Source organism: Anomaloglossus baeobatrachus, chromosome 1 (genome assembly GCF_048569485.1).
Source record: "Anomaloglossus baeobatrachus isolate aAnoBae1 chromosome 1, aAnoBae1.hap1, whole genome shotgun sequence".
Lineage (NCBI taxonomy): Eukaryota > Metazoa > Chordata > Amphibia > Anura > Aromobatidae > Anomaloglossus > Anomaloglossus baeobatrachus.
The window spans coordinates 227,179,923-227,201,326 of NC_134353.1; the positions used below are offsets into that span (position 1 = coordinate 227,179,923).

The 21,404-nt window shown below is 44.0% G+C and overlaps 1 protein-coding gene across 1 annotated transcript in view; it reads left to right on the forward strand.

The window, feature by feature from the left end:
• The window catches only part of LOC142291430 (malate synthase-like), a 60,405-nt gene that overhangs the window by 24,030 nt on the left and 14,971 nt on the right, over positions 1-21,404 (forward strand). Inside the window, exons 6-10 of the mRNA XM_075335952.1 lie at positions 1,326-1,436; positions 5,935-5,994; positions 10,198-10,354; positions 13,005-13,203; positions 14,074-14,152. Coding sequence (XP_075192067.1) covers positions 1,326-1,436; positions 5,935-5,994; positions 10,198-10,354; positions 13,005-13,203; positions 14,074-14,152 — 606 coding nt within the window. The remainder of the gene's footprint in view (positions 1-1,325; positions 1,437-5,934; positions 5,995-10,197; positions 10,355-13,004; positions 13,204-14,073; positions 14,153-21,404) is intronic.

Here is a 21,404-nt window from a genome sequence, read left to right on the forward strand (position 1 = left end):
GGGCGCAATCCACTGCAGCTATCTATATCCTCAGGTAATATGTAGGTCCTGTTTTGCCTTGCAGTAATTGTCTTTATGTATCTGGTTCTCCGGTCTGTGGACTATTTTTATATCCCTTATGCTTCACCCTCAGTGTACTTTTGGATAGACTAAGATATGCCCGCTTTGACTAAGTCTATGATTCACAATGTGGTCCATGACTAGTGTCCGAGCGTTATATGTGGCACTTACATTGTTGCACTATATATAACACTCTAATCCTCCTGTGTGCATTGAGGTTAATTGAGTTGTTTATATCATTAAGGGATGTATATGTCCTTTCTGTGAGTATGCCAGTAATCTAAAATTCTTTGTACTGTATGCATAGTGTAATGCCTGACTATACATATACATATATATATTTTTGACATCTTATATTGTTCAGCACATTAGTTGCAAATATTAGCTGCAGTGATGTATACCGGTTTATGACCCCCTCCACTTGTTTGTACTCTTTATTAATAAAATATATTTGGACCTATTTGATCGCCTCTTGTCCTTGCGGTTTTTCTGCACAGGATAATGTATAGCAGATCTGTTATGTCTCCTGCACAGTATAATGTATAGCTGACCTGTTGTGTGCCTCCTGCACAGTATAATGTATAGCTGACCTGTTGTGTGCATCCTGCACAGGATAATGTATAGCAGATCTGTTATGTCTCCTGCACAGTATAATGTATAGCTGACCTGTTGTGTGCCTCCTGCACAGTATAATGTATAGCTGACCTGTTGTGTGTCTCCTGCACAGTATAATGTATAGCTGACCTGTTGTGTGCCTCCTGCACAGTATAATGTATAGCTGACCTGATGTGTGCCTCCTGCACAGTATAATGTATAGCTGACCTGTTGTGTGTCTCCAGCAGAGTGTAATATATAGCTGACCTGTTGTGTGCCTCCTGCACAGGATAATGTATAGCTGACCTGTTGTGTGCATCCTGCACAGTATAATGTATAGCTGACCTGTTGTGTGCCTCCTGCACAGTACAATATACAGCTAACCTAGGCGCCTCTTGAGGCCTTATGCTAGAGCAACTTCGCAACATACTATTCTCTGAAAAGTTGCACAACTATTTTCGAGCTCCATTTTTGCTGTAAATAAAACCGCAAATAGCAAACAATAGGGCAAGTGTGAAGTGTGCGACTCATGGCCAGTGATAGAAAATCCAACACATTTGGAAACAAATGGGACTGTCGCAGGTCTCAATACAACACCATAGGAAATCATTACACGTTGCCGTTCACACCTAGCCTAAACCTTTTAAAAACGTATTGTTTTCTCATCACAGATAAATGGCAGAGTGATCCCAGGTCCCCTCTTTGATTATGGTCTACTAATGTACCATATTGGAAGAAGACTGTATGACAGTGAATGTGGACCTTTTTTCTATTTATCAAAGGTGAGGTAAATTATTACTCTTCCCTTCAAAATACTTAAGGGGTTTTTCCAAAATTTATGAAAAGCCACCAATGATTGGTCAAGGAGAGGTCCCACTCCAATGTTTTCAATGGTAAAAAAAAGCAGCAAAATCTCTGAAAGCATTGACACGCTGTTTCTTTCAGAAACGCAGTTGTCCATTTCAGTCAGGAAAAGAAAGTGTGTGAGTGTGTGTATGTGCGTGAGCGTGAGCGTGAGCGTGAGTGTGTGTGCGTGTGCGTGTGTAGATTTCTGGAATCTCAGTGTTTGCTGTAAAAAGCAGCTTTTAATTTGCATGGTACGCATGGAAAAAAAAAAATGTAAAAAAACACAGTAAAAACATAAAGTGTGAATATAACCTCATGCACACGTTGAATATTTTCTCCTGACAGATTTGGGTCAGATTTAAATCTTCAGAACGTTATTGTTTTTTGCTGATGATTTCACGCATACTAACGATTGGGAAAAATCTGCGCCAAAGACATGAGGCAAAAAATGTGTAGGAAAAAAAAAAAAAGTGTTTGCGCTGCATTTTTCCCATTAAGATATGTAGAAATTTGGGCACTAAGGGGTACTTCTCACATAGCAAGATCGCTAGCGAGATCGCTGCTGAGTCACAGGTTTTGTGACGTACCAGTGACCTCATCAGCAATCTCGCTGTGTGTGACACTAAGCAGCGACCTGGTCCCTGCTGTGAAATCGCTGAACGTTACACACTGCTCTGGTTCATTTTTTGCTCGTTTGTCTCCCGCTGTGCAGCACACGGCGTGTTTGACGGCGGGAGACCAACGAGCACCGACTCTGTGTAAGCTGCGTATGCTGGTAACCAGGGTAAATATTGGGTAACTAAGTAAAGCGCTTTGCTTGGTTACCCGATATTTACCCTGGTTACCAGCGTACACCGCTTAGCGCTGGCTCCCTGTATACGTAGCCAGGGTAAATATCGGGAAAATAAGTAAAGCGCTTTGCTTGGTTACCCGATATTTAACTAGAAACCAATATAGATATTCAATAAGGTGATAATTACTAACAAAACCTGACCAAACAACACCTTATATCAAAAATGTCTTTATTAAGAATCACTAAAATTACACGAATACAAGGTTCATATAGGCTCATTACAAAGTGCAAGTGTCATTTACCATAAATTCCAACTAGTGGAGCGCTCAGGACATGAATTGATTAGACGTTATTAGACATATAACGACAGTAGGAGGGGGGGACAGCTACAACATAATGTCTAATTCTCCACCCTTACTGTCCCTTCCTATCAACAGAGGAATCGTAATTTAATGGATAACCGCCGTTCCTCGACAGCTATTCCTAATTGTCCCTAGGTTCCACTAGTGGGGACCATCACCACACGTACTCCCAGTGCTTAGGTAGACAGACAAAACATAAATACAATGGACAGGTGCAGAACTGTTAACTGGTAAATCTTTCAGTTCTTTGCAGGAAAATTACCTACTGCCCCCACATTTGTTTTGAAGAGGGCAAGGATCAGCAATAATTATCCTGCTAATGCTAGACATACATTATACAAACACTCCCGTCTGTGATATGATTTATCTCTCCGTACCGTATATCCCAACGCGTTTCACCCCTTCCAAATCAATAACAAAAGGGGATCATCAGGGGATTTTGTAAGGAGGTCATACCCATTCCTTTGTACATAAACAACTTTTGGGTCTAATCTATAAACAACGGATGATGAGGGCCAGCGATCGAGTGTACGAGTGGCGGTATGCAGTGTGGATTCCCTTGGAGGATGAAAGAGGGGTTAATTCTGACTCGGGTGCCCTAATGTACTATTGACTAACCAGCAGCACATTTGTGTGATTTCGCTCACTAAAACCTACTGCGGGGGATGCCGATTATCCAGACCTCTGGTGTATTAAGGAGTTCTCGGGTGTGATAAATACTCTCACCCAGGGGTCCTGGTTGATTGAGACTGCTGCAAACCTCAGACAAGATAATTGAGGTGTTATTGAATAATAGACTTTAAAACTGATCTGAAAAATTGGATCCCTCATTCAGTTGGACAGATTTAGGTCCGTGAGCTTGTATTTGCTGATTGGTTACAACCGGTGCACCTTAATTCAGGTTTTGCAGACCCATACCAATGTTACAGTGTATTTACATTACGCTTGTTGTTTGGTCAGGTTTTGTTACCCGATATTTACCCTGGTTACCAAGCTCAGAGTTGCTGGTGGCTGGTGAGATCTGCCTGATTGACAGCTCACCCGTGACCATGTAGCGACGCACCAGCGATCCTGACCAGGTCGAATCATGGTCGGAATTGCTGGTACATAGTTTAGTGAGACGGTACCCTAAATACTTCACATGTGCACATACCCATAAAGTCACTAGGCCACAGACTCACTGATTAGTATGGCATTGTGCCTGTGTAAACAATCAACAGCAATGATAAACCTGGCTCACTATCGGGTTGGGTGCTCTGGAGTAAAGTAGCCACTAAAAAATAAAATGTAGCTCCAGCACACCTTGAAGAAAATAAGGCAGAAAGTCTTGGGTGGTGCTGAATGAGTTTTTATTGAACACGAAAAGTAAAGTCTGTCCCCACGTTTCGGTCCAAATAGGACCTTTCTCAAGTGTTCTATCAGACTAAAACATAGTCCCATCCCGTCCTACAGTATATGACCAGACTACACTTTAGTCTCCCGCCTCCTTAAGACATCCTAGTACGGCTCCTCCCGGTACCATATAATTGCCTTTGTGGAAACTTTGTCACATTGTTACAGTACCTAAACTAGCATCTTCATGTCTATGATGACCCCATGCGGTTCCGTTTTGGTGCAATTTGACTACTGATTCTTATGTTTTAGTCTGATAGAACCCTTGAGAAAGGTCCTATTTGGACCGAAACGTGGGGACAGACTTTACTTTTCATGTTCAATAAAAACTCATTCAGCACCACCCAAGACTTTCTGCCTTATTTTCTTCAAGGTGTTCCGGAGCTACATTTTAGTTTTTTGTGTAAACAATCAAGACCAAATCTCTTTCAGTCTAATGGGTACTTCTCACATAGCGAGATCGCCGAGATCGCTGCTGAGTCACGGTTTTTGTGACGCAGCAGTGACTTCATTAGCGATCTCGCTGTGTGTGACACTGAGCAGCGATCTGGCCCCTGATGTGAGATCGCTGCTCGTTACACACAGTGCTGGTTAATTTTTTGGACGTTGCTATCCTGCTGTGTTTGACAGCGAGAGAGCAACGTTCTGAATGTGCAGGGAGCAGGGAGCCGGCGTCTGGCATCCTGCGGTAAGCTGTAACCAAGGTAAATATCGGGTAACCAAGCGAAGCCCTTTGCTTGGTTACCCGATATTTACCTTGCTTACTAGCGTTCGCCGCTCTCAGGCCGCCAGTGCCGGCTCCCTGCTCCCTGCACAAGTAGCCGGAGTACACATCGGGTAAATAAGCAAAGCGGTTTGCTTATTAATCCGATGTGTACTCTGGCTAGGAGTGCAGAGAGCCAGCACTAAGTGGTGTGCGCTGGTAACCAAGATAAATATCGGGTAACCAAGCGCTTGGTTACCTGATATTTACCTTAGTTACCAAGCGCAGCATCGCTTCCACGTGTCGCTGGGGGCTGGTCACTGGTCGCTGGTGAGATCTGCCTGATTGACAGCTCACCAGCGACCATGTTGCGACGCACCAGCGATCCTGACCAGGTCAGCTCGCTAGTGGGATCGCTGGAGCATCGCTAAAGTGTGACGGTACCCTAATGATCTGCAGGGGTCCGAGTGATAGCCTATCTAAATATGCATTAACCATGGCTATAGAACCAACATCTTAGATACATGTATTGCATGACAATGAAATCTACATAATTATAACAGCTATGTGTCATTAATGGAGTTATGGGCCTGTTGGGACTATCACATTGAGATAGAGCAGTGGACCTCAAATTTTCCTACCACGGGAGCCACATTCAGCTCTGATAGAGGGCTGTGACGTGTGAGCCAAATCCAGATCCCCCTTCCCCTTCGAATAGTGACATCCAGCTCCTGCTCCTCCTCCCCCGCACAGTAGTGCCACTTAGAGCCCCTATTATAAGTATAATGACAGCCAAAGCTATGATTATATAAATCATACCGATGCCTGGGTCCTTAGGTTCCCACATTACCTACCTTTGGTATTCCTGCATAACACTTCCACTTCTCTGACTGCCGGTATCATCCTATACAAAGGTCAATATATGCTCATCCAAATCTATTCTGTGAAGGCTACTCAAAAATCCACCATCTGGAGACCTACTCGGCATAGCTAGACCTGGTACCAATCTGACAGACAGCCGCAAACGACACTTCAAGGGATCCCAAACCACACATGGTTATCCAGCCACAGCTGGGGACCACTGAAATAAAGGGATGATTATAAGATGAGGTGGCTCTAATGTTAATTAACTATAATAAAAAAAAATGCATTTCAATGAAGTAAAGATACATATTGTCTTCCAGGTAGAAAGTTTTCTGGAGGCCAGACTCTGGAACCAGATATTTGTCTGGACAGAAGAAAAGGTGATGGGGTGTAACATACAAGAATCATGTTGTGGGTTCAGTGTAATATTCTAGGACCAGAATAATTGCATTTATCTATTAATAAACTGTTATGACAGTGGTGACAACAAGAATTTTGTCAGATGTGAATAAAATCCTTTTTATTCATCATTTGTAAATTTTAACTTTGGAATCATGTTGATATTATACAGTAGTCATAGTTTTTTGTTTGCTATAAAAGTTTCATATTTTTTTCCTAGATAAAACCACATATTGTTAATATTCTTTTATACTTATCTATTTTAGGCCTCTTTCACACGTCCGTGAAAATCACGCACACTTTTCACGGATGTGTCAAAGGTGCGTATTGCCCTCTATGTGCCATGTTTATGGCACACGTGTGTTCTCCGTGTGCTATCCGTGATAACACACGGAGAACAGGAACTTTCTGCTCACCTGTCCCTGGTGTTGCTGTCAATGGTGCTGATCTACGGTCTCTGGCCCTGCCCACTCTGTGCTGCTACTGCTGCTTCCGGCCCACAGTGGAGTGAATATGCAATGAGCATAATCAGCGGGGGTCAGAAGCAAGCAACAGCAGTGGCAGAGACAGCAGTGCTGGAGAAGGGGAGTATAGAAATTCCTTTTAATTCACAGACATGTTGTGTTTTCTCCAGTGCATGTCACACGGATCACATCCGTGCGGTCCGTGAGATACCTGTGATGCCGGAGAAAAATGGACATGTTTATGTGTGGAGCATACGGACACACAGTCCATGACAAAACACGCACGTGAGCGCAGACCCATTGATTTTAATGGGTCTACGTGTGCCCGTGTCTCCGGCACGTGAAGAAACGGACCAAAAATGTACTGTAGACACAGCCGTGTGAAGGAGGCCTTAAGAGTGTAGATGTTTTGATTTAGTTTTCTGATGATTGGTGGCAGCCACCTTATCTAAGATGTTGGGCTGCTCAGTGAACTACATTTCAGAAATATACTTTACAGTAGCCATGTGGAGCCGGGTGTCTGGAGATACTGAATTGAATATATGTTTGGTGCATGCTCCGTTCATTTGCAGAGGTCACAATGCAAGGAGGAGGTGATCTACACCCATAACCTATTGTCAAGGATCCCGTATTAGCTGCCTTCATCATCAAAGTGCCACTCCAGCACTGAAGAAAAAAAAAACAAACAAACTTTTGGAGTGGTGCTTTACTATGCCTTTTGTTGTAATCCAACCTGTAATGGTAATCATTTGGCTATGGAGAAGTATGCTCTACAGAACAGACTGAACTAAAATGAAAACTGCAAGATTTAAGAATATATTTAATATACAACCCCTGGCAAAAATTATGGACTCACCTGGCTCTGATGATTCATTCAGTTGATTATTTTTTAAAAAAAAGCAGATCACAGACATGGCACAAAACTAAAGTTATTTCAAATGGAAACTTTCTGGCTTTAAGAAACACTACAAAAAATCATGAAAACAATAAACAGTTACTTTTCAAGACCAAACATGGGGAAAAAATATGGAATCACTCAATTATGAGGAAAACATTATGGAATCACCCTGTAAATTTTCATTCCTAAAATTAACACCTGCATCAAATAAGATCTGCTTGTTAGTCTGCATCTAAGAAGGAGTGATCACACCTTGGAGAGCTGTTGCACCAAGTGGACTGACATGAATCATGGCAACAACACGAGAGATGTCAATTGAAACAAATGAGACGATTATCAAACTCTTAAAATAGGGTACATCATCATGCAATGTTGCAAAAGATATTGGTTGTTCACAGTCAGCTGTCGAAAATCTGGACCAAATACAAACAACATGGGAAGGTTGTTAAAGGCAAACATACTGGTAGACCAAGGAAGACATCAAAGCATCAAGACAGGAAACTTAAAGCAATATGTCTCCAAAACAGGAAATGCCCAACAAAACAAACGAGGAACAAATGGGAGGAAAGTAGAGTCAACGTCTGTGACCGAAGTGTAAGAAACCGCCTAAAGGAAATGGGATTTACATACAGAAAAGCTAAACAATAAAAAGATGACTGCCTGAAGAGAACATGTAAACTTCCACAGTCATTTATGATATGGGGCTGCATGTCAGGTAAAGGCACTGGGGAGATGGCTGTCATTACATCTTCAATAAATGCCCAAGTTTACATTAAAGTTTTGGACACTTTTCTTATCCCATCAATTGAAAGGATGTTTGGGGATGATTAAATCATTTATCAAGATGATAATGCATCCTGCCATACAGCAAAAACTGTGAAAACATTCCTTGAAAGAAGACACATAAGGTCAATGTCATGGCCTACAAATAGTCTGGATCTCAATCCAAGTGAAAATCTTTGGTGGAACTTAAAGACAATGGCCCATGACAACGCTCCAACCTGCATAGCTGATTTGGCAACAGCAATCAGAGAAAGTTGGAGCCAGATTGATCGAGAGTACGCTTGTCGCTCATTAAGTCCATGCCTCAGAGACTGCAAGCTGTTATAAAAGCCAGAGATGGTGCAACAAAATACTAGTAATGTATTGGAGTGTTCTTTTGTTTTTCATGATTCCATAAGTTTTTCCTCATAATTGAGTGATTCCATAAGTTTTTCCCCGTTTGCGCTTGAAAAGTAACCGTTACTGGCTAGCACATTATGTTTTCATGATTTTTTCTAGTGTTTCTTAAAGCCAGAAAGTTGACATTTGAAATGACTTTAGTTTTGTGCCATGTCTGTGAGCTGCTTTTTTTAAACAAAACAACTGAATAAAGATCCTCCGAGCCATAATTTTTGCCAGGGGTTGTAATAGAATACAAATAATGTAATGGAAAAAAATAAAAAGAGTAATAATAAACAAGATATGATAAATATAAAAATCTTTTTCTGACCAGGCAATTTTTCTACTTTGACTTTTTTTCCTCTTCTTCCAAGATCCGTAACACTTTTATTTTTCTAATGGCGTAGCCGTGTGAGGGCTTGTTTTTCGCGAGAGATGTAGTTTTGAATGACATCATTCATTTTACTGTACAATGTGCTTGGAAATGTGATGAAATGGAGAAAATAAAATGTGATTCCACCATTGTTTTTTTATTAAGTGGCAATTGCGTAGTAAAAAAATATCTGGGAACACTATTCTACAATTCAGTACGATTAAGCCTGCTTTACACCCTACGATCCAGCATACGATATCGTATGCGATTTGCAACCCCCCCATCGTATGTGCGGCACGTTCAATTTGTTGAACGTGCCGCACAAATGATTAACCCCCATCACACGTACTTACCCGTCCAGACGACCTCGATGTGGACGGCGAACGTCCACTTCCTAGAATGGGAGGGACGTTCGGCGTCACATCGACGTCACGTGGCAGCCGACCAATAGAAGCGGAGAGGCAGAGATGAGCAGGACGTAAACATCCCGCCCAACTCCTTCCTTCCGCAGTGTTGGCGGGAGCCGCGGACGGAGGTAAGCTGTCGTTCAATGTTCCCGGAATGTCACACACTGCGATGTGTGCTGCCTCGGGAACATTGCACAACCGTACGTTCAATTCATGAGAAATGAACGACGTGCATGCGATGAACGGATTTTCGTTCAATCGCAATCGCACGTACCTAACACACACTACAATGTACCTTACGATGCCGGATGTGCGTCACTTACGACATGACCCCGCCGACACATCGTAAGATATATTGTAGCGTGTAAAGCGGGCTTTAGGGTGATACCACACAGGTGCAGGTTTTTGGGTTTTTTTCTTTAAGTGATGAAAAAAATGTAAAGCCTCTAATTTTACAGCCATAACTTTTTTCCCCATTGATTAAGCTTCCTGAGGGCGTCTTGTTCTGTGGCAGGCTGATGTTTATTGATATACGAGTAATATATGTAATTTGGGGGTAAATTCAATAGATTCTTATTTAGGGAGGAGTGGTGACCCAAAAAAATATGTATGACATTCCGATTTAATCGCTCCTTACAGTGTTTATCTTATGGGTTAATTAATTATATATTTTAATAGATTGGCCTATTGAGGATATCACATTATTAAAGGGGAAAGGAAAGGGGCACAATAAGTTACAAGAAAAGATGCTGTAGAATTATTATTATTCAATGTAGAATACCAATGTGTGGAGAGCTGACGGCTGCATTTTAAATGCATTATTGTGACATAAGCAATATGGCGATTATGTAAGTTGCCTCTGACAGTACGTTTCTTCGTAGTTGAGTCTACCGCTCGGAAGCATTAAAGCCACCGTGCTGATTGAAAGTGTGCTGGCATCGTTTGAGATGGAAGAAATCCTCTATGAGCTGAGGGACCACTCTGCTGGCCTAAACTGCGGCATTTGGGATTACTCAGCCTCCTTTGTCAATAAGTTTGGTAAATTTCAAATAAATCTGCGCGTGGAAATAACATTTCCCATTTGTGTGATTGGGAGGCACAGTCACAGATTCATGGCTATGTATGTTTATTCTCTTTTGCGTCATTTTATTTTTCCTTTTTTAATGTTAACATAAAGGCTGAAAGAGTGAAAGAAAAAGGCACAATTCAATTCATCAAAGCTTTTACTCCAGAATCGGGGCATAAACATCTTTGAAAAATAACGTTTTGGCGCAACTTGAAGTTGCGTTCCCACGCCATTTTTACCTAGCTCAAATAAACTAGAAGTTGTCACGACCGCTGCTTGTCAAATTTATGACAATCGGTGGTGTTCGCTATGTCCCAGTTCTTGACTAAGCCTGCCTCCTGTCTTCATTATACGGGATTCCTCCTCACCTTCTCTTCCCTCTTGTCCTCTTGACGTCAGGTGCGAGATCAGAAATCTCACGCCTGTGCACTATGCCTGCTGTCTCTCCCTGCACTGCTCTGCCCTTCTGTGGGCACAGGCTTCAATATTGCTGTGTGCAGGCGCCAGGGAGTCACTGTTGCTTTACAGTGCAGGGGAGAAACGGCAGGCAGAATGCGCATACGCAGGATTTCCAGCTGCGCACCTGATGTCACAGGGACCCTGAAGAGAAGAGGAGGAGGAATCCTGTATAATAAAGACAGGAGGCCAGCTTATCATCTGGGCAGCACATACCCCGGACATAGAAGATATAAAGGAGGACTTTTACCAAGTGACCCCTCTTCCAGGAGGCACACAGGTATGGCTAATTTAATTTTTATTGCACCTGTATGTCCATATTAATAACTAAAAAAACCCCCAGAAAAGATTCCCTTTAAATGCAAAAAATGGAATACCGATAAGAGTAGTAAGAGTAAAATAAGTGTAACTACTGGCCATTTTTGAGCCTCGTTGACAGCTCCTCTTTAACTAATTATGACTGATTTATTAATTATAAAATCTAATGTAAATACATTAAAGAAGACATTTATTTTACCTTCTTTTTATAAGGAAATGGCAGGGGCAGTGTACATAAAACATAAATTACTACATGGGCATTTTGGGTGACAGTTATACAAAAGGAGTCAATACATTTCAATTTTTTTATAGCTGCTGTTAAGCTGGCCATAAACTCAAGAAAGCTGTCAGGAAATGTTTGTTCTGACCACAACTATCTTCTCCAACCTCCCATAAACAGCCCAGCTGAATGTGTATGTTTATCCATGGGGAGAGGGAGATAAGTCACTGCCAGACATTCAATCATGCCCACTCCAACCTGTCTTCTTTGTTACACCCCTCGAAGGCTTTGGGCAGACATTACATTACAATTCAAAGAAATTTTGATCTCCTGAAATAAATGTATGCAAAAGAGCAACCTTACTGTTTTTTCTCATTATGTTATCTGAAAAACCTTCAAAATAAAAAAAGTAAGGAAAATTATCTCACCTGAGACCTAAGGCTGGGTTCACACATAGCAACAGCGACAACGACGTCGCTGTTACGTCATCATTTTGTGACGCAACAGCGACCTTGTAAGTCGCTGTTATGATCGCTGCTTAGCTGTCAAACACAGCGACGCAGCAGTAATCATAACGTCGTTACATGTGCAGAGAGCAGGGAGCCGCGCACAGTGCTTAGCGCTGGCTCCCTGCTCTCCTAGCTACAGTACACATTGGGTTAATTAACCCGATGTGTACTGCAGCTACATGTGCAGAGAGCAGGAGCCGGCAGCACAGGCAGCGTGAGAGCTGCGGAGGCTGGTAACGAAGGTAAATATCGGGTAACCACCTTGGTTACCCAATGTTTACCCTGGTTACAGCTTACCGCAGCTGCCAGATGCCGGCTCCTGCTCTCTGCTCGCTTCATTTCGTCGCTCTCTCGCTGTCACCCACAGCGATCTGTGCGTCACAGCAGGATAGCAACAATAAATAAACGAACCAGGGCTGTGTGTAATGAGCAGCGATCTCACAGCAGGGGCCAGATCGCTGCTCAGTGTCACACACAGCGAGATCGCTAATGAGGTCACTGCTGCGTCACAAAAACCGTGACTCAGCAGCGATCTCAGCAGCGATCTCGCTGTGTGTGAAGCACCCCTAAGACATGATACTTCTCATGTACAACCATCAATCATTGAAAAAACGCCCCACAATACACTGTAATGCCTTAACGAGATCGCTAGCGAGATCGCAGCTGAGTCACGGTTTTTGTGACGCAGTAGCGATTCCGTTAGCGATCTTGTTATGTGTGACATCTACCAGCGATCAGGCCCCTGCTGTGAGATCTCTAGTCGTTGCAGAATGGTCCAGGCCATTTTCTTCAAAGGTGATGTCCTGCTGGGCAGGACACATCGCTGTGTTTGACGCTGTGTGACAGGGTCACATGACTGCTGAGATCGTTATACAGGTCGCTACTGCGACCTGTATTGTTCCTGCATCGCTGGTAAGATCTGACTGTGTGACATCTCACCTGTGACCTCCCAGCAACTTACCTGCGATCCCTATCAGGGTGCATCGTTTTTGGGATCGCTGGTAAGTCGTTGTGTGTGACTGGGCCTTTACTCTTCATATTCATGATTAAGAAATACTGGGAGATGTTTAATTTCATTTTATATACTTTGGCTTTTATTTATATTTCTTAATTTGTTAGGACATCGTCCAGAATTTTTGTTGCCAGATCGTAGTAAGTATGTGAATATGGAGAAGCATTTTCTAAAAAGTTACATGGATTTGTTGGTGCAAACATGTCATCGAAGAGGAGCCTTAGCTACAGGGGGAATGGCTGCTCTACTTCTGCCGAAAGATAAAGACTGCGCGAAGTATCAAACTGTTACTGCAGCAGTTACACGGTAAGATGGGAGAATATGCACCACAGTGTATAAAACCTATCATTATTAATATGCATTGCATCTAATGCGCCTCCGAGCACTATGCCAGAAATTTCATTTTATGGAAGGCCACAGTTCATCATGAATTAGACCAGCTGTGGCGTCCCACCACCTTTCCAAGCACAGCTTCCTGCCATTTTGTTGGGAGAAACTGGCGTGAAAATCACCAAAGTCACAAAGTTTAGGCACAACTCCAATTTGCACGTAAATTTCACAACTTTTCAAAATATTCATACCAGAATTCTGACATGAAAACAACCACCTAAGTCCCTATGGCTCTCTCAGTAGTTTGGAGGACTATGGTCAGATGAGCGCATGAAAATCATCTGAATTTCTTGCAGAAAAGTCAAACTTTTCATTCATATTGTCATCTGTGCGTCTGTTTTTTTTTTTACGTTTGCAACATCCGTGTAGTACCTGGATTAATACATCAACAGGTAAAAATGCGCATCATGAAATAGAATTTCGTATGTTAATAATGGTAATGTGTCCGTAAAAAACAGATGCTTTACAAATGATCAGCATGAACACCACATTTTTTTTTAACTGACCCATAGAGTTGTATAGGTGATTGGCAGAGAATAGTGCATGCTGCGATTATTTCACAAGGACACTCGATCTGAAACCCCCATCATCTGAACAGCCATATTGAATTACAGCACATGTCCATATAACGCACTCCTCTGAACGAGTGCTTAAAGCTGTTAATGATTAGCATCATAGTAACCCTAAAAAAAATATACATTACTTCCTGAAATTGTGATCATTATTTTTTGTTCTATTTCCACCTCCTAAATTAGATGTATTTGGAATATATTCCTGTCATTCCAGGTTGAAACTATTTGAAATAAATGCCGGCGTGGACGGATTTATGGTGTATGACATTGACCTGGTTGCACCAATGCAAAAGGTAAGACCATCTCCACTGTCACATCATCTAATTTATTGAAGGGATTGTTTTACTTTATTAAAATCTCAAATAATAAGGGTGGTGAAAAAAGTAATAAATGAATGTATATTGATTCACTGAACCCCCATTACTACAATGCTATTCAGGTGGTCTCCATAAGCACAGACTTGGCTGCAGCTGTCAGGTGACTGGAAATACCCAATCTGACATGTGCCTCTGATCCAGTCATTTACTTTGCTTTTTACATGGGTTTTACAGACTATTTTTTATTTTCAAAGGTCTAAAGAACTGACAGGCAGGTAGTTGCTAACTACTTGCCTATTCTGTCCAGCTTGTTGACCGTTCCTGCCGGCGTTTCTGTTGATTCACATCAACAGAGCAGCTCTTCCTCTTGTCTGCTGCTCCGATGACTGGGCATGACTGCCGACATTATGCTGACTGACAGCTGGCTTCTCACAGCTAGGCAGTAGGGAGGCAGCTGTTAATCAGAAGGACCCCAGCAGTCAAGCCCTCTCAACAGAGACGAGCAGAAGAGAAGCCGCCACAATGTTGAAGTGATGTCAGTGGAGGCAGCAGAATTACCGGCAGAAGCGGTTACTGACCGCTTTGATTTTGCAGGGAATGACGCTACACAGAACAGTCAGATAATTAGCTTTTAGTTCTATTCTTAGGCCCATAGAAAAAAAATCAAATAGTCCCGGATACCCCTAAATGTTTGACAACACCTCAAAGAAATATTTCTATCCAAGTTTAAAGGGAACCTGTTATGTAAAAAAAACGCTATTAGCTTGTGGATATTGAGTTAATGTTTAGGTTAATAGCACGCTAATCCAGCCTGGTGCCCGCACTTAGAGCCCTGCTGCCAGGAGGAAACTAACGTCATTCCTCAGCTTCTAGTCATAGGGTGCTGCTGGCGCATTGACTGACATACAGTGCTAGTGCTGAGCCAGCTGTGTCAGTGGTGGGGAGTGAGGTTACAGCCTCCGTTCACTATACTCTAATAACACAGGTCTGCAAAAAATTTTTTTTCGAGAACTGTTTTGGTTATTCCACGTAATCTTTATGTTTTTGAGTGTACTGAATCCAAAAATGACCTCCGTTTTGTCATAGGACATCACGTTTTCTGACAATTTAAGTAACTATGTTAAATAAGACAATACCTCAAAATAAATGAAAATAGACTCATAAAATTAATCTTTTTATTACAAATGTTTCATGAAAATCATTTTTTTTTAACTGCAATGAGCTCACTAACACACACTAAAATTGATTCTTCTTCCCTGTGAGGCTTCTCTTGGTACATTTACGCTTGTGAGTAGCATCTGTAATGTCTCTCTGAAGCGTCCAACAGTTGTCTGCCATCATTGTAATGCTCCATCTTCCCTGGTATCTTCTTTCCATCTCTTTAATGTCCTGGTGGAATCGTTCACCTTGCTCTTCACTCACAGCTCCCAAATTTTCAGGAAAGTTGTCAAGGTGGGAATAGAGGAAATGCACTTTCAGGTCTCTTTCACACGTACGTGCCTCCGGTACGTGTTTGGCAGTTTTCTCACGTACCGGAGACACGTACACACATAGACCTATGGTTTTGGACATACGTAAGTGTCGCGGGCGGAGGAGGGGACGCCGCGCTCTCCCACTGCTCGGGTCCGGCTGCTGCGGCCTGCTGCTGCTCGGTGGCTCGAGCGATGGGCCGGATCCCGGGGACTATAGCGGCGCTCCTCGCCCGTGAGTGAAAGGGGATTTTTGGGTGTGGGGATTGGTTATTGTCCGTGACGCCACCCACGGTTGTGGTGATTTGCTGACACCACCGCTGCTCTGTATGGGGATCCCGGGAAGGATGGTATGGAGCAGCCAGTTGTTGTGTTGCCCCTCCGTGGGTAGGGGTTGGTGATCCCAGGGCCCAGTGATGAGGTGGGTGATGCAGGGCTTGGTGGGGTGCAGGGACGCGGGGGGCAGCGCTGTGCCTTGCGGCACTGTGGTACTCGCTCAGCCTGAGACGTTGACACAGTTTTCGGTAAAACACACGGCTGGAAAGACGGTTCCCACGGACGGCTGCACTTGCTTTCCCCAGTAGGTGACGGTGACGGTCCCTCTGTCCTGCACCTAAGTTGATGATGGTTGCGATGGGTTCCCACCGGTAACCCGCTCCCCGGCTTGGATATGGGCTGGAGGAGCCCTACTTTGCCCGCAGGCGCTGACCCTGAGAAACTGGTGCCCTGGCGGTGGCGGTGTCTCTCCGTAACGGTCGGACTGTTGCCTTCAATCGGGACTTGGTTGTTTGGAGACAGACGTCCCCTTCACTGACGGATTTGGCAAATTATGGCGACTCCTAGCCTTGCCGGGGTCCGAAAGGCCCCTGCCCTGGTGCTGACTGTTCTTCGTATACTGCTCCAGACCGCCGGGTCACTACCCGTCCGCGGTCCTTCCAGCAACCTCCGAGCAGTCCCCCTCCAGACTATCACCGCCGTCTGCTGACCTTGCTGTCACTGTCCGGGGCACACAGCCGGACCAACTTCAGGCTTTACTACTCTCACTTTTTCTGTCACTTCAGCTTTCTCTTTAGCTCCACTACTACTTCCTTCTACTTTCAACTCTAAACTCTATCTGCCTGGTTCCTCCCGCCTCCAGGGCTGTGAACTCCTCGGTGGGCGGAGCCAACCGCCTGGCCCACCCCCTGGTGTTAACATCAGCCCCTGGAGGAAGGCATCAAGGATTTTGGTAGCTTGGGTGTTCCTAACTGGGGTGTAGGGTGTGGTGGTGTTATGACCTGTGACCCCTGGCTTGCCCAGGGCGTCACATTAGTATTTGCGCACTGAACGTGTGTCCGTTCCGTACTTACATGTGTCCGTGTGTTTCTCACGCCGGCGTTTTCTCTCCGGCATCACGGGTGTCACACAGAACGCAAACGTGTCACACGTAATGCAAACGGACCACACGGATGTGTTCTGTGTGACACACACCGGAGAGAAGACATGTGTCTGTGAGAAAAAAACAACAAAACTTTACTCACCTTCTCCAGCTCTCCTGTCTCTGCCGCTGCTGTCACTTGCTGCCGACCGCCACTCATTATGCTCATTGAATATTCACTTCACTGCGGCCGGAAGCAGCAGCTGCGGGGAGTCGGCAGGACCGGAGACCGAAGATCAGCACCACGGACAGCGACGCCAGGGACAGGTGAGTAGAAAGTTCCCGTTCTCCGTGTGTTATCACGAATAACATACGGAGAACACACGTAGCCCATAAACATGGCTCACGGAGGGCAAAACGCACCTCTGACACGTCCGTGAAAAACGTGCGTGGTTTTTCACGAACGTATGAAAGAGGCCTCAAACTAATCAGGCAACCTAAAGCTTGAAATGCTTTCAGCATTCATCTGACGATTTGTTTGTAGTCAGGGTCTTTGTTATTGCCTAAAAATTTCTCTACAACCTCTTTAAATGCAATCCACCCTTCTTTTTGAGGCTGCGTCATGGTATTGATAAACTCTTGATCAGCTATAAGCCTTCTAATGTCTGGTCCCACAAACACACCTTCCTTCAATTTTGCCTCCGAGAGGCCTGGAAACTTGGCGACCAAGTATTTGAAGCATTCTCCATCTTTTGGAAGTGATTTTACGAATTGATTCATCAATCCCAATTTGATGTGGAGAGGTGGTAGAACAACTTTATGGGGAGGAACGAAAGTTTCTCGGAGGACATTTTTTTCACCAACTGTGAGCACCCTCGGCTGCCAATTCTTCTTGGTCCAGTGATTTTGTCGATCTCGATTGTACCATAGATACAGAAAACAAGGGTATTTGGTATACCCAGCTTGTTGCCCGAGCAGCATGGACAAGACTTTCAAATCACCGCACACTTGCCAACCGTGGTCTTCATATTTAAGTTTACGAAGAACCAATTCCAAGTTCTCGTAGGTTTCCTTGAGGTGTACGGAATGACCTACAGGGATGGAAGCATAAAAACCGCCGTTGTGGAGTAAAAGTGCTTTGGGAATTCTTTTTGAATAATCTATAAAAAGACGCCATTGCGGTGAATCATATTGGATTTTGAATTGACCCATCAAACCTTCGACATCGATGCAATAAACCAACTTATCTTCCTGGGCAAAGTAAGGAATGAACTCATCTTCACGATGTCTGAACCATGAAAAAGACACTCCTGGCAACAATAAATTCTTGCTTTTCAGCCTTGAGCCGAGTAACTCAGCGGCATCCTTGGGAAGATTTAAGTCTCTTACCAAATCATTCATCTCCTCCTGGGAAAACAATTTTGGTCTTGTATCATCTTCAAAGTCAGAATTTGATTCATCTGGTTCAGGTATGACTCCACCTTCATCGGACATGGTTATCTCTTCCACGGTAGCAGGGGCCTTGGGTACTGGTATATCTGTGCCATGGGGGAAGGGACGAATTGCTGAGTGAACATTGGGGTATGAAATGGAATGCTTCCATTTTGAATTATACCCTTTCACATCGCATGAACAAAAGTAACAATCGTCACTATGGTTCTTTTGCTCTCGCCATACCATAGGAATCCCATAACGGAAAGCTTTTTTCTTACCCTTGAACCAATTTTGGAGGTCCTCAGCACACCATTTGCACTCTTTATGAGGCGCTTAAGCTTTATCTTGATCTCCAAGCTTTAGTCCGAATATGCGAAGTATACTTTTTTCACAAAGTCTGTAATATTCAGCTGTTGCTTCAACACTGTATATTCACCACAAATGTAACAGAAACTGTCAGGCGAATTAACCCCTTAACGACCGCGGGCCGTAAAATTACGTCCTAAATGACATAATCTTACTGCCCGCGGTCCTCCGGCGGCAGCATGCCGCGATCGGCACACATCTCAGCTGATTTTCACAGCTGAGATGTGTGCCTGCTAGGCACGAGCAGAATCGTTATCTGCTCGTGCCGATTAACCCCTTATATGGCGCTGTCAATACATGACAGCGCCATTATAAGCGCGATTGCGGTAAGCATTTACTTACCGTGTAGTAAAATAGCAATCCAAATATAGATGGGGTACAATCTCAGCATATAAAATAACCTTTATTCCTAAACTTGTAGGAGCAACAAAATTCACTCCAAGACACACAAGTTAGGTACTGAAAGCCATCACTATGAGAGGTGAGTAAACACCCTGGTAATGTCGGTTAGCCCAAATAGGCAGGCGCCCAGAGGGGTCGCATATAGTGATGGCCAATAGAATAACAAACACATGAAAAAAACTAAACAAACATAAAGGAAAATAGTGCTGTTTGTGGGCAAAGGACAGTGGTCCAATTGGCAAAAAAACACAACATACAAAATAATACCTAAAAAAACAATCAAAGTACAATGCACTCCATTTGCTGACAGTGGTCAGTCATACAGATATACGCAATGTAATCAATTTTAGGCATTAAAAAAGGAATGGTCTCACCCAATCCCTTTTGATGGAGGGACACGCAGTCTCTAGATCCTGAGTAGTGGATATGTCCGCCATGTACTGGCCCTACCACCTACCAGATATAAAATAACAAAAGACTGCTGCCCCAGACTTCCATCCTGACAAGGACGGACCACAACTAGGTCTCAAGCTGGACCCCTATGCTGACCCTGATGACATCCCGGCGTCCCGACGCGTTTCGTCACTAAGACTCCTCAGGGGACATGATAGTCTTCAGTCAGGTCCTTGCTGCCAGCCCTCACCAAACCATAGTGTCAAAGGTTCTGGCGTGGTCGAGAATGGGGTCATTTAAACCTGTGAGTGATGTCATTGCTCCAATCAGAAGCTACATTCCACCTGATGCTTAATTAATCAAAATCAAGTGGATATCCTCATATGGGTATGGATTAAACCTGTGCAGAACACACCCCTAACCGGGTGTATAACTGCAGCAGGTGCAGAATCAGGAGTCCTCCCCACATCCCCTCCAATCATATGTTTACTTACATCCTGCCGGGAGGCACATCGCATGTGCGCCGGCATCATGGGGGAGGGGGACCTCCTCACAGAACAGGTGTTACATTCACATCGGACCCGGGACGCACATCCAGTATGCACCAGTATCAGAGGGGAGGAACTTCCTCTCTGCTCGGATGCGAGTCCACTTCCGGCCGGGGACGCACATCCCGTGTGCGCCAGTAACAGGGCGGGACTTCCTCTCTCCTCGGATGATGATGCACATCCGGCCGGGGACGCACATCTCGTGTGCGCCCTTCTCAGGGGGGAGGGACTTCCTGTGGGCCGTGATCACATGATCGGGAGATTCCCGCATCACTTCCGGTCCCCGATGTCAATCATTACACCACACGGAGCAGCTCCCATATGCATAGATAGTAGGGGAGGTACTCCCATTGTAAATGAACACGTCATCGGCGGTGGGCGTCAAGGCTACACCACGTATTCCCACCCACTCCGAGGCCCAGTATGGAGATAAGAGGACCGCCCCCTCTCCATGGGGATACGGTCCAATCGACGTATATATGCCATACCATGCATAGCCTTCCACCCCCATGAACATCAGCAATAGGGGGCAGAATATTGAACAGGGGCATATAGCCAATAGGCCTCATCGAAAAAAATCACCATACCTCATGTGGGCAATTTACTTACCGCCCGAAACCGGAAGTCACGTGACGCGATCACGTGACTCCCGATAGTTGTCATGGTAGCACAGGGTCATGTGATGACTCCTGTACTACACATGACTTGGTTTCACTTTCGCTGTGCCCGGGGCACAGCAAAAGAGAAAGACAGCGTATCTGCTGTTTACAGCCTTCCAGCTGTGATCAGCAGATACTGCAGAGCGATCGGAATGCTGATCGCAATAGCCCTCTAGGGGGACTAGTAAAATAAAAAAAAAAGTTAAAAAATAAGTTTTAAAAAATTAAAAAAAAACAAAAAAACCTAAAAGTTCAAATCACCCCCCATTCGCCCCATTGAAAATTAAAGGGTTAAAAAAATAAAAAATATACACACATTTGGTATCGCCGCGTTCAGAAACGCCCGATCTATCAAAATATAAAATCAATTAATCTGATCAGTAAACGGCGTAGCGGCAAAAAAATTCCAAACGCCAAAACGACGTTTTTTTGTCGCCACAACTTTTGCGCAAAATGCAATAAGAGGCGATCAAAATGTAGCATCTGCGCAAAAATGGTACCGTTAAAAACGTCAGCTCGAGACGCAAAAAATAAGCCATCATTGAGCCTAAGATCCCGAAAAATGAGAACGCTACGGGTCACGGAATATGGCGTAAAACG